Source organism: Diadema antillarum, unplaced genomic scaffold (assembly GCF_040938485.1).
Source record: "Diadema antillarum isolate AM-2024a unplaced genomic scaffold, OU_Dant_1.0 seq00000204_RagTag, whole genome shotgun sequence".
Classification (NCBI taxonomy): Eukaryota; Metazoa; Echinodermata; class Echinoidea; order Diadematoida; family Diadematidae; genus Diadema; species Diadema antillarum.
Genome location: NW_027271263.1, coordinates 488,158 through 501,051, shown reverse-complemented (window position 1 = coordinate 501,051; position 12,894 = coordinate 488,158). Strand labels below are relative to the sequence as shown.

At 39.0% G+C, this 12,894-nt stretch overlaps 1 protein-coding gene across 1 annotated transcript in view; it reads left to right on the top strand.

Moving 5' to 3' along the window:
- LOC139728870 (golgin subfamily A member 2-like) overlaps nucleotides 1–12,894 on the top strand; it is a 35,768-nt gene that overhangs the window by 17,417 nt on the left and 5,457 nt on the right. Inside the window, exons 15-22 of the mRNA XM_071639806.1 lie at nucleotides 798–922; nucleotides 2,897–3,115; nucleotides 4,425–4,538; nucleotides 5,269–5,427; nucleotides 6,149–6,283; nucleotides 7,707–7,836; nucleotides 8,661–8,837; nucleotides 10,150–10,256. Of these exons, the coding sequence (XP_071495907.1) occupies nucleotides 798–922; nucleotides 2,897–3,115; nucleotides 4,425–4,538; nucleotides 5,269–5,427; nucleotides 6,149–6,283; nucleotides 7,707–7,836; nucleotides 8,661–8,837; nucleotides 10,150–10,256 (1,166 nt within the window). The remainder of the gene's footprint in view (nucleotides 1–797; nucleotides 923–2,896; nucleotides 3,116–4,424; nucleotides 4,539–5,268; nucleotides 5,428–6,148; nucleotides 6,284–7,706; nucleotides 7,837–8,660; nucleotides 8,838–10,149; nucleotides 10,257–12,894) is intronic.

Here is a 12,894-nt window from a genome sequence, read left to right as displayed (position 1 = left end):
AACGGGAGACACAGAGCCAGGGCGGGAGAAATTAAATCTCAACCGGGAGAACGGGAGATTTTGCAAAAATGGGTTTTCGGCGGGAGATCTCCCGTCGAAAACGGGAGAGTTGGAGTCTCTAATTTGTTTCACCACTTGTATCTAATCTTTTTCTATTGCTGACAATACTTTCTGCACTGTTATATGAGAAGTCGACAAGACTGTTCAGTTTGGGAGTTGCCATAGTTAATTGTGTTGTGAAAGTTAGCATACTTGTATTAAAAAAATATGTACTGAATCAGGTCTTTTAGTATTCCTGTGTACCCTCTTGGTAGATTTACCTCTGAAACTGTGTGGGAATTTATATAGATGGGAAGATATGATTTGTGAAAGTAATATATCACATTACCCTCTTTAGATTCATTATTGAAGAAGACAATTCATGAAATATCATAAATTGTTATCTCATTTATTAAAAATGGGAAAGTTATGCAGTCATAGGTCACTTCAGCTATCATTCATGGCTAAATTTGCTTTGTTTTGATACTATTGACTGGCCTTTCAAATCAAGGCTTAGCACATTAAGGAAGTGTTATTAGAAAAGTTTCAGTGGTCAGTCATTTAGGGCATTGATACAAAGAGGGTTCAAAAGGACCCTTTTTAACTGACCACCGGCCTGTCAAATCAAGACTAAAAAGACAATGAGGAAGAATCATAAACATTTTAACGGTCAGACACAGAGGACACTGATACAAAGAGAGAATGTTCATGAAAGGCACTTTTTGACTGACCACTGTAATGTTTTCTCCGGCCAACAGGTGACCAGATACGCGATGACGTGAGCGTGAGTAGCGTGAGTCAAGAGGAGGTGATACGTCTGGAACAAAGACTAGCAGCCCTCACAGAGGAACGGCAGGCCATGCTCACCCAGTACCAGAATCTGGTATGACTCCTGCAAAATCTTAGAGTTCCCATGCACCTCGTTGTACTTCGCCAAGTAATTGTATTGGTATTCCGTTGATTCCCTTCCAAAATTTGTGTGTAATGATGTGTGAGATAATATTGCAAAACCAGAAATATTAGCAGCATGAAACTTTCTCAAAATAATTGGAGCCAATGGCCTTTTTCACTGTTTGGAAACTTTACGAATTGGCTACTGGCATTCAGTGCATTGTGTAGACAAAAACTTTTGCATGCATTTTACTTTCACGAATCTTGGCTTCTCACAAAATTTACGAAAGTTTAATGCACAAAAATTTTTACAGTTGTAGGCAATCTGACTTGAGTGAAATAATGCAGCAGTTTCATGTGAAAGCCATTTTGATACATTAGGAAGTTACTGAATACAGAGTCCATGTGCTGTGACTTTAAATGTCAGGACATTGTATTGAATATGGGCTTAATTGATGAGTTAATAAGGATAATACCTGATGTAAATTCCTTAATAGCATTACATAGTGTGCATAAACTCTACACATTTCTATACTATCCACCTGCTGAGTAATGTACCTTTTGTAAATGATAATATATTTACTGTCTTGTTACCTCTAGCCAGGATCAGGGGGGCATTTTATGAAGGAACCGTTCGGATAAAATGTCCGACAAGTCAATTATATCCGACAAGTTCAGAGAAATCAGCCAATCAGGGGGGCATTTCATGAAGGAACTTGTCGCATAAAATATCTGACAAGTCAATTATATCCGACAAGTTTTGAGAAATTCTTTAGTCTGATTGGCTGATTTCTCTGAACTTGTGGGATATAATTGACTTGTCGGACATTTTATCAGACAAGTTCCTTCATGAAATGCCCCCCAGACTAAAGAATTTCTCAAAACTTGTCGGATAAAAGAGACTTGTCAGATATTTTATCCGACAAGTTCCTTCATGAAACGCCCCCCAGGTGTCTGTTAGTCTATTCCTTTTTGCCTCCTTAAGTCTCTTTCTGCCTATGAATATGTCTCACTCTTTTCTGTGAGTTGGGAGATGATAGTTCCTTCCTGTCTGTACAGACATTGTTTCCCAATGAGAACTCATTCAGCTAATCTATCATTTCTTCTAAAAGTTAAAATGGAGAAAGTGAAAGTAGTCTTGGATTCTTTGTCAGTTCTTGCCATGTGCAGAAAAAAAAAAATCTGATTACCGGAAACTTTCAATGATCACACATTCCTATGAAGGAAAGTCCATTTGAAATTGATACACATTCTGTCATGAAGTTAAACCCATGTTGCACAAGTTTTGAATTGCAAACTTTATTGAGTTTCACATGACCATTAAAGGGTAGATATGTATGTGTGTTTTTGTGAGAATGGATGATATTTACTTTGTTAAAGAAAGAGGAAAGGCACCATTTTGAATACATGGAGTAACTCTAAAATCTTAAAAGGAGATACATGTATTAGGAGATTTGCAGTTAGGTGTAATATAGTTGTTCTTCTGCTGATCATTCTTGTCATTATCCTCACTTTGAGTGTTCTTGTGATTACAATCACTACTGCTGCTACTAGTGCTCTCCTAACGATAATATGAGCAGTAACATAAAGCACTGCCGGTAAATACTCCTTTCCAAGGTGCTTAACTTGAAGTGTAGAATGCAGTGCATTTTCTCTTTTGTGGCTATTATTTTTCTTATTGTTGTTGTTATTGTTACCATTATTGCTACTCTTGCTTTTATTATTGTTATTATTATGACTTAGTGTTATCGTCATTGTTGTTATCACTGTCATTACTACTAGTACTATTGTAACCATTATAATTGCTATTGCTATTATCATTGGTGTCAGGATTATGATTTGATGATTATGACAATCAAACTTGTCATGCACAAATTCCATCTAGTAAGGGACTCAAGGTGCAGAGTGATATTATCTATACACAGCTCCATAAGAAAAATAAATTATATCTCTCTTGACCGTCCAGGCGACGGACAATGCCAACTTGAGCCAGCTGTACCAGGAGAAGGAGGAGGAGGCCGAGACCTTGAGGAGGGACCTTGGTAGGCTCCAGGATGAGGCAGTGGACAAGGGCTCCTTGTTGGAGGGGATCCAGAGTGATAAGGCCACCATCAGCCGGGCCTTGGCCCAGAACAAGGAACTCAAGGTGCAGCTGGAGGAGCTCCAGACGGCCTTCGTCAAGATGGTGAGTGGTGCTATGTCAGGCAAGGCCAGGCTTACATCAACATGGACGTCAATTTTCGGTATAGCCAATACCTAGGTGCCATGCGCAGAGCAGCGTTTTAGATGCATTATGGGATAGCTCAGGGGACAAACTTACCCCGGTTTTGGCTGCATATTCAGTCAGATCACTCTCTGTCTTTATCCGGGGGTATTTTTTGTTGAAGATTTCTTCGCTTTCCATCATGTGACCAGCACATTGAAGCCTTGCAGTAGTGAACCATGACTCTAGTGACCGCAAATCAGTAAAACTTAGAAACTTTCAACTCTTGTAAGCTGAATTATAGCCAAGAAAAAACAGGGGTAACTATGGAAAAGCAGACAAATAACTCCATTGAATTGTATGGGAACTGTGACTCGTGTGAGACACCCGGAAGTGAGCAAGGGCACCGAGGAATCCCACAGTGCATCTGTGACAGAGCTCTTCAGCGCGCAGAAGTTTCTGCGCATTGGCGATACTAAGAATTGGTCAAGCTCTTCATTTAACCCATTCTGTATCAGGGACTATGGACAGTGTGTACAATGCTGTGGGGTTTTCTGTGCCATTCAGTACTCAAAGCACACAAAGGGTTTAATTGATACTTGAACGATATCTGCTTTGCCCCATTTGGTGAAGTCAGAGAGTTTAGATGGTTGAAAATTTGTTGCACCAATGAGAGGACAGGAGATACTGTATTATTCATCCACCCTTTGATATTTGCAAGACATCTGCAGGCTGATATTTAGTTACCTTACTGACACATACCTGTAGTCTGCTTATTCATTATAAATTTTCTTTTCTTTCTTAAGTGTTTAACTAAAGTATTTTTGTTTAAAGTTGTCTTGAGAATCAGTGTAGCAGAAAAACAGAAAAATTTTGGCACTTAAAAAAAGGAGGAAAATTAAAAAAATGCATTAGTAAGTGTTTGTTTCTGCAAAATGGAGTCTTGCATATGCATAGCTGTGTGTCTTTTTTTTTTCACCTAAATGTACAATAGAGGACATTGGAAAAACACTGATAAGCGACCTTGTAGATATTAATTCCAACTTCTGTCACAGTTTTTAATGTATGATTATTTGCATTCCTCAGTCTATTTGAACCCCCCCCCAAAAAAAAAAGCATTCACATAAGTGTAAAGTGGAAAAGTTACCATAAGGGAATTACAGAGATATGGATATTTGATATAACATATATTTGAGTATGTGTGACATAGAGCCAAGAAATCAGGAATCTGTGTGTCGGTGTTGTCATAGAGCTGAAAAAACATGGATTTGTGTTTTTATGTTTGTCACAGAGTCAAGACAACATGGAGTTGACCACACAGCTACAATCTGAGCAGCATGTCAGCAGTGAACTGGGGTCAAGGCTAGGTCAACAAGAGAGCGAGCTAGAGGACACAAGGTCAAAGGTCAGTGTTATACTGGGAAATATATATATCGGTCACCGTCTGTCACAACTTGATACTGTACTAAACGTTTTATGTATCCATTTTGTTATGCTGCGTTTTTTCCTTTATTATGTGATTCTGTAATTCATTTGATTTTTTATTCTTTGCTGTAAATACCATTTATTTTTTACTAATTAATACTGGATTAGAAAAAAAATCTTTTGTAAAATATATATTAAAAAAAAGTTACCCTGGTATGCAATGTACATGAATGATGATCCACTATTTAGTCATCCTAGCATCACTGGGTAGGTGTTGTACTGCCATTTTTCATTTTAAGAATTCTCTTTTATTGAGTGGTACATGTACAACATCTTTTTTCCTGTCTAAAGTTTCTGTGTTCATTTCCTTGTTGCTGACATTTAAATGACACTTTACTAATTTTATCTATACTGAAAGGAGCTATGAATTACATCGTTTGTTCCTTTATGCTTCATTAGCCCCGAGAATTATAAAAATGCAAGACATGTCTGAGACACAGTATCCGTCAATATTACAAATTACTGCTTATCAATGATCAGTGCATATTTATAAGGGCCATCCCATCAGCGTGAGCGTCGTTCGCCTGAAGAAGCCAATTGATAATTGGCGAAATGTCGCAGCAGTGAGTTTGTTTCCGGTTTTTTGATTCAACTAATTGTTGATCTATTGTGAGACCCACTGTTAATATAAAAAGTTATCTATTCTGCAGTTGGAATCCAGTGAGAGTGAATTAGAACGGCTGAAGACCCAGACGTATGAGATGAACAAACAGTTGATGCAGCATGCCACCTTAGCAGACAGGGCCCAGCACTTTGAGGCCCAGGGAACTGTCAATGAGTCCCTTAGGATAGACCTACAACAGGCACAGGTTGGTAGAAAACCCATCACTTTCATTATCCTTTGGGTAATCAATTAGGGATAATCAATTAGTGATACTCAATTTCTGATAATCAGTTAGTGATACTCAATTAGTGATCATCAATATAGTTAGTGATCATTAGTGATCATCAATACAGTAAGTGATTATGAATGAGTGATAATCAATTAACAATGATCAACCAATGATGATAAGTTAGTGAATAATCAATTGGCAATAATCAATTAGTGATAATCAATGAGTGATGATCAATAATGCAGTGATAGTCAATTACTGATACTTATGTAGTGATAATCAATTAGTGATCATCAATATGTAATTATAAGTGATTAACAATTAACAATGATCAATCAATGACGATCAGTTGGTGATAATCAATGAGTGATAATCAATAAATGACAATCAACTACGGTAGTAATACCTATTGATGATTGATATATTGTATATGCAGACCACCTATTCATTTTCGGTTTTGTGGAAAGATCTTGATTTCAGTTCATAGTATAGATGCTAGATTCTTCTTTGCACTAAGAAACGCAGTGCACTTCAGCACAACATACAACATAATGGTGAATTTTCCAACAAAAAAGATTTTTAAATGTTCACTCAGATGAGATGGTAACTCTGTTCTCACGACCCATCTGAGGGACGCAAGGAGAGTCGTTTCTTTCATTTCTAATCATTCATTTGATGTTGTGTTTCATCGGTCCAGGAGAAGATCCATGCCTTAGGCAACGAGAACAGTAAGCTGAGAGTAAGAATAGCAAGCCTGGAGACTTATCAGCCGTCATCAAACTCTACGGAGGAGACGGATGGAGAGAGCCCCAAAACAGACCGAAATGATATGGTAAGACTTTGAAGAGAAGTCGGGGGGGGGGCATTTCATGAAGGAACTTGTCGGATAAAATATCTGACAAGTCAATTATATCCGACAAGTTTTGAGAAATTCTTTAGTCTGATTGGCTGATTTCTCTGAACTTGTCGGATATAATTGACTTGTCGGACATTTTGTCCGACAAGTTCCTTCGTGAAATGCCCCCCAGCAGAACAGTGCTTGAAGTAATAACTGAAGCAATGTCAGTATCAAAAACCTTTGGGAATTTGTACATGATATGTGTCTACAGATAGTGTGTATGTCATATGCTGACATGTGCATGCATACTGAGTAACTTTTCTATATATAGCTCTCAATGTGAGTGAAGTTACAACTTATGCATTTTGAACACTGGATTGGATACCTGATTAAACTAGAAACTTCTCATCCAGGTAATGCTGTAACTGATTATTGTATTGGCAGCTGAGCCAGATTCAACCATGACTGACCAGCCAATCTGTACCGATCTCTGATATAGACCGATTCTGTGACGCGCTATGTGTATTTTTGGCATGGGCAGCGCCATTAACGAGGTGTCTTAGCCGACCCCCCCCCTCCTCTCTCCCCCACCCCCTTCCGTGCGCGGAATGAAAAACTGATGCATGGTTGCTTCAGCCAATACGCGTCTCGTACTAAGTGCGCGAATGCTTGCTTAGTGCGCGAACCTTTGTTACAAGTGCGTGATAAACATGTTGCCCGGGGTGGGGGAGAGCAGGGGGGGTCGGCTCAGACACCCACTATGGCTGCGCCCAGTGCCATGAAATGTCTGCTGCCCTCAACGAACCCAAATCGGTCTATAGGAGAAAGTACCAGGAATGGATCGATATCTTCAGCAAAAGTGCAATCATTAGAAGCCCAAGTCACTTGAAATTACAAATATCTAGACTTGCAAGGTCACGTAGTAAAGTACTGCTCTTACTACAATGTATTTACATAGAGAATAAATCAGAACAATGCAATCATTTCTGTTCTAGTGTTGCAACTGATTGACAAATTGCTCTACATCGAGGTAAATACATGTAAGCACTGAATTGATCAGTGTTTTAGTAGTAACCATGATAAAAATCATGAGTGAACATACTCGCGCAGGATTCGAACCTACGACCTCCATACTAGCGCAGGCTGGTTAGAATAGAATATGCCCATCAGCAATTATGTGCACCGAAGATACGCTTATCATTAACATTTGACTACTGTGTAGAATCTTCGGCTGTAAGTGTACTTTCGTAGAAATCAGTGATAAAGCTGTACACATGTTGCTGTGGGAAATCCCAAATATATTCAAATCTAATCAGCCTTCCCATTGCATGGTATTCCCACACGATCGGATCCTAACAACGGAAGAGTGGTTTCATAGTTTGAATGATGCGTGAGATATTTTTGATCATTCCAAAAGATGGACCACCTGTCTGCTGCCATCAGGCAGCTAGAAATGGAGAGGGACGGACTGAAGCGAGCCTTGGAGGATCAGCAGGAGGAGTATAAGATGCTTCTCAAAGAGACGGACTCCATGAGATATGACCTCAGTGAGTAGGCACCAGATATACTACAGCTCTACCACAGCTATACCACATCTGTACCATAGCTATACCATACATGTAGCTGCACCACAGCTGTACTACAACTATACCATATCTGTACTACAGCTATACCACAGATGTACTACAGTGTACTACATCTATGCTTCATCCATACTAAATCTATACCACCGCTATACCACAGCTATACTACAGCTATACCACAGCTGTACTACAGCTATACCATATCTCTACTACATCTGTACCATATCTCTACTACAGCTATACCACAGCTGTACTACAGCTATACTGCATCCATACTACCTCTTTACCACAGCTGTACCACAGCTATACTACAGCTGTACTACTGCTGTACCATATCTGTACTACAGCTATACCACAGCTGTACTACAGCTGTACTGCATTTATACCACACCTGTACCACAACTGTATCACAGCTATACCACATATTTACTACAGTTTCCTTTAAAGGATCACATTATGAGTCTGTTACTAGGCAATGGTTCTTCTAAAGGAACCCCTTCCTATTTTGATTTGTTCCATTAAAATGTCTTTATAGAAAGACTTTATAGACTTCTTTGTAGAAATCATGTCAATTCATGAAAGATAACAGTCATCCATAAATGTAGGTTGTTGTTTTTGGAATATTTTTGTAGAAATTATTAAGGACACGATGCTAAGAAATAAATAATTCATCAGAGGTTGGCTTCAAAAAATTGTCTTTCCAGGAGGTGGTTGCCATAACTGACTTATGTTGGCAAGCTTATTCCTTCCTCCACCCCCTCCCCCTTCCCCTTCCCCAATTTCCTCAGGCTCTTCCAGAGTAGAGAGTCCAGTTACTCAGGAGGCCTATGAGACCCTGGAGCTGGCCATGGAGAAACTCCAAGAGAAGTTCTGTATTGTGATGAGAGAGAAGGCGGAGCTGGATGACAGGATCCAGGAGCTGGAACACGTCAACCTACAGCTGGCTGGAGAGACGGAGACGATAGGTGAGAGATGTGATGCTTGCCACAGTGTGGCAAGCAATAATGACACAGTGTCTGTAGCAGTGCCACAGTGTGGTGTGAAACCAGGCCACCGTGTCCATGAACAGTCCACAGTGTCATAAGAGACCATGCCATAGTGCCTGTGACAGTGCCACAGTGTTGTAGAAATGATGATGCTTGCTACAGTGTGGCGATAGATAATGACACAGTGTCTATGACAGTGCCACAGTGTGGTGTGAAACCATGCCACAGTGTGTATGACAGTGTCACAGTGTTGTAGAAATGATGCCAGTGTCTGAAGCAGTGCCACAGTGTGGTGTGAATCCAGGCCACAGTGTGTATGACAGTGTCACAGTGTTGTAGAAATAATGCCATTGTCTGTAGCAGTGCCACAGTGTGGTGTGAATCCAGGCCACAGTGTCCATGAACAGTCCATAGTGTCACAAGAGACCATGCCACAGTGTGTCTAATAGTGCCACAGTGTGGTATGCAACCACACCACAGTGTCCATGAACAGTCCACAGTGTCACAAGAGACCATGCCACAGTGTCTATGACAGTGCCACAGTGTTGTAGAAATGATGCCACAGTGTCTCTGACAGTGCCATAGTGTGTCAAAATGATGCAGGGGGACAGTGATGTCAAACTAGTACCCTTCAGACAACTATCCCTCCTCCTTCCCCCCCCCCCCCCTCCACACACACACACACACTCACACACAATTTCTCCAAGGATAACTATCAACTTTGGGACAATTACACCCAGGATAATTGCACCACAGGACAACTGGGGCAGGGAGTAGGCATGATTATTCTTGGGGATAGTTGTGGTTGGGGGATGGGGGTAGTTGTCAAGGGGGTAGTTTGCTGGATACACAATGCAGAAGTGAGGTGTGGTGGAAAGAGCAGCGAGTTCGATACATGAAATAATTACTAAAATTTTGTCCAAATGACACTTCTGCTTTGGGAAAGCTAAGACTGTGATTGATGAGAAATTGTGTTACCTTGCTTCTTGCCTTCTGGAATTACATTTATTCAGTATGATCAGATGTTGTAGGTACAGTGTATTCATTAATGTCAAAGTCCTCTCTACGTGAATAACAACTTTATGAGAAACATGAATTTGATGAAATATGAACGAAAGAAAATTATATTTTTTTGTATGGTGATAAGATAACAATGAGAATCATGAATTTGATGAAATATGAACAAAGCAAAATTATTTTTTTTGTAGGGTGGTAGGATACAATTTTTAAAAGTGGTATACCATTTATTATTTCTACTAAACTACCCTGACTGTTGTGCTTGTCTACCCAGGGGAATACATCACACTGTATCACAACCAGAGAGATATCATGAAGAGGAGACAGGACGATAGGGAGCGATTTGTTGCCATGTTAGCCTCAGAGAAAGAAGTCATGGAGGTAAGACATTCAGTGCTTCTCACATATCTCTTTTTGTTCTTTAGTTCTTTGGTCGTAGGCAGAGAACAGTGATTGAATAAATCACATATCCATCAATAGTATTGATTGTGTTGTATTGATTATGTCATGTTTTGTCCAGTTCCTAATTTCAATTTATGCATACATTCATCCGTGATCCATCCATTCATACTTCATTCTTCATTTCATTGATCATCAAGCAAATCTTTTACACCATTGTGTCTTCATAATGCACTGATTTTGAGGAGTAAATGACCCCCTCTTCCGACCAGCAGTAACTCCCAGGCACATTTGTGGAAAGCAAATTACTAGGATGTTACACAGGATATGATGCACCAATCAGAAATGGAGAGATCTTTGTATTGCATTCAGTGCTGGTCATATTAAAAGGCTTCTGATAATCGCCTCATTCTCAGCTTTAACAGACGTGACGTGTAAAATATAGCTGGTGATGATTAGTGCAGTCGCAGTTTTTTGATCTATGATATGTCTATTTGTATTATCTTAACACTTGACTCTACCCATTGTGTATAATACCTTATTCAGCATAGTTCAAAGTCTTTGTGTTTGTCTCATATCTTGTATGCTGATGACAGTGATTTTGTAACCTATTTCCAGAAAAGGGTTCCCACATGTAGAATGAGAAAGGTTCAAGGTTCTTACTTTTGTAGAGCGAACTGCATTTTCTTAGACTACTTTTTGCACCCATGTCCTGATCTACTTTAAGTTTTTCAGAGTACAGATGTAATTTGTAGTGTATTAGAATAATGATTAATAAGAATAAGGAGATCTGTTTCTTAAGTGAATGCATTGCTTTTCCACAGAGAAAGTGTTTTTACACCCCACTTATCTTTTTTATTTCTTTGCTTTTTGTTTCATTTTCATTGGTAACAGTACTTTTACAAATAAAAGACTTATGAATGTACAATGTAATAGTTGCATTATCAACTTCCCTTTCTTGAATTGATGAAAAGTGTTAAGGGGGTGAACATTTTCTTTTCCTTTTTGAATTGTAGGATGTTAGGAAAAAGTAGTCATTTTTTCTCTTTATCACCAAATCACTTAGTTTTTGTGAAAATTTAATTATGCCACATACCAAGTAACTCGGAAAATAGGCAACCAATTTTCAATAGCTGCAATTTAACAAGTGGTGATGTGATCTTTTGTGGCAAATTTGGACTTCACCAACATCATGCTACAGATAAAAAGAAAGAAAAAAAAAAAGAGGCTGATTATGCAATTACAAATTACACAGATAAACATGTGAAATGCGTGTGTCATGACACAAAATGCACACACATCACGTACAAAGGCTGTGAACAACTATAATTGTAATATGCGTACAATCTACACTAGCACATACACCAAACATGGTACACATACACACTCATACACCCACTGCAAACGTAACACACAAGTAAACTTAACTTACTAGTGCACGATGCAAACACACGCCATACACACAGATTTGAGGAGATACTACACTGTGTTCAACAGATGACTCACTGCCATTTAAACCAAGGTCACACATTGATCTTTGGTCCAAAGATCATTGTCCTTTACAAACGCTCAGCAACTCACGATCCAATTAGATAAGCCGACCCTCTAAAAGTTAATTATTTCCCCATCCAAGATAGAGAATCATGTTCCGCAATGGCTGGATCCTGTATTTCCATCCAGCGTTACTTAAATTTGTTGCTGCACATGATATTGACTTTTGTTTAATCCATTTTCAATGTCTCTATGTCAGATTAACAAGTGTTTATCTGTGGGACCTATAAATGTGCATAGGAGTGTGCCTTGGGTAATACATAAGATGCCTGTTGTGCAAGAATCTTATATCTATTTTTGCACATTGTGTTAGTCTCTAGAAGAGCCTAAGTATGTTGCAAGTTTGAGAGTACGTTGGAACATTTCATTCCTTTTTTATGCCATGTGACTCACGCCAAACATTGACAACTCGTTAAAAAAGTAAAATTTTGTTACACCTTCATATTCATCAGTACATTATTTATAGAATACTGAGCAAAGTAAAGCACATATAATCATTCTGCATTTTTAAGTGTGCTGTGCTTTTCGTGAAAATGACTTTTGAACCTTTTTGAAGCCTGATTCATTGAAATGGGGAAAGTAGACTTTGTTGCAACTCATGGCTGCCGGAAAAATAAAGAATAAGACCAAGAAACATTCTCTGTGTGTATTTTTTTTAAATTTTTGTTTGTTTGTTTGTTGTTTTGTTTTTTTTTTGCTGACACCAACATGCCTTTTTTATTGTGATCGGTAAGAGAAGCAATTTGGCCCTTTTTTTTTTAATCTCAGGTTAGCAATTTCATTTCCTTTGCTTCTTTTAGAATACAGATTCACAAATAAGACATTCTCATAGAAGTAAAAGTAGCACTATTGTTACAAGGGACTGCTGTGCTGTTTTGAGTTTGGCTTGAACCCATGTCCCTATTGCCATGAGCCAAGCAATTTGCCACAAGACCACAACACTTCTAGCTCAGAGGTGAAGTGTGAGGTTTGTCATCTTGGGTAACATCACCGAACCATTTCTTGTCTGACACCAGTTACCATAGAAACTGTTGTGTACAAGATAACATCAATAGGGCACTCTAACCTG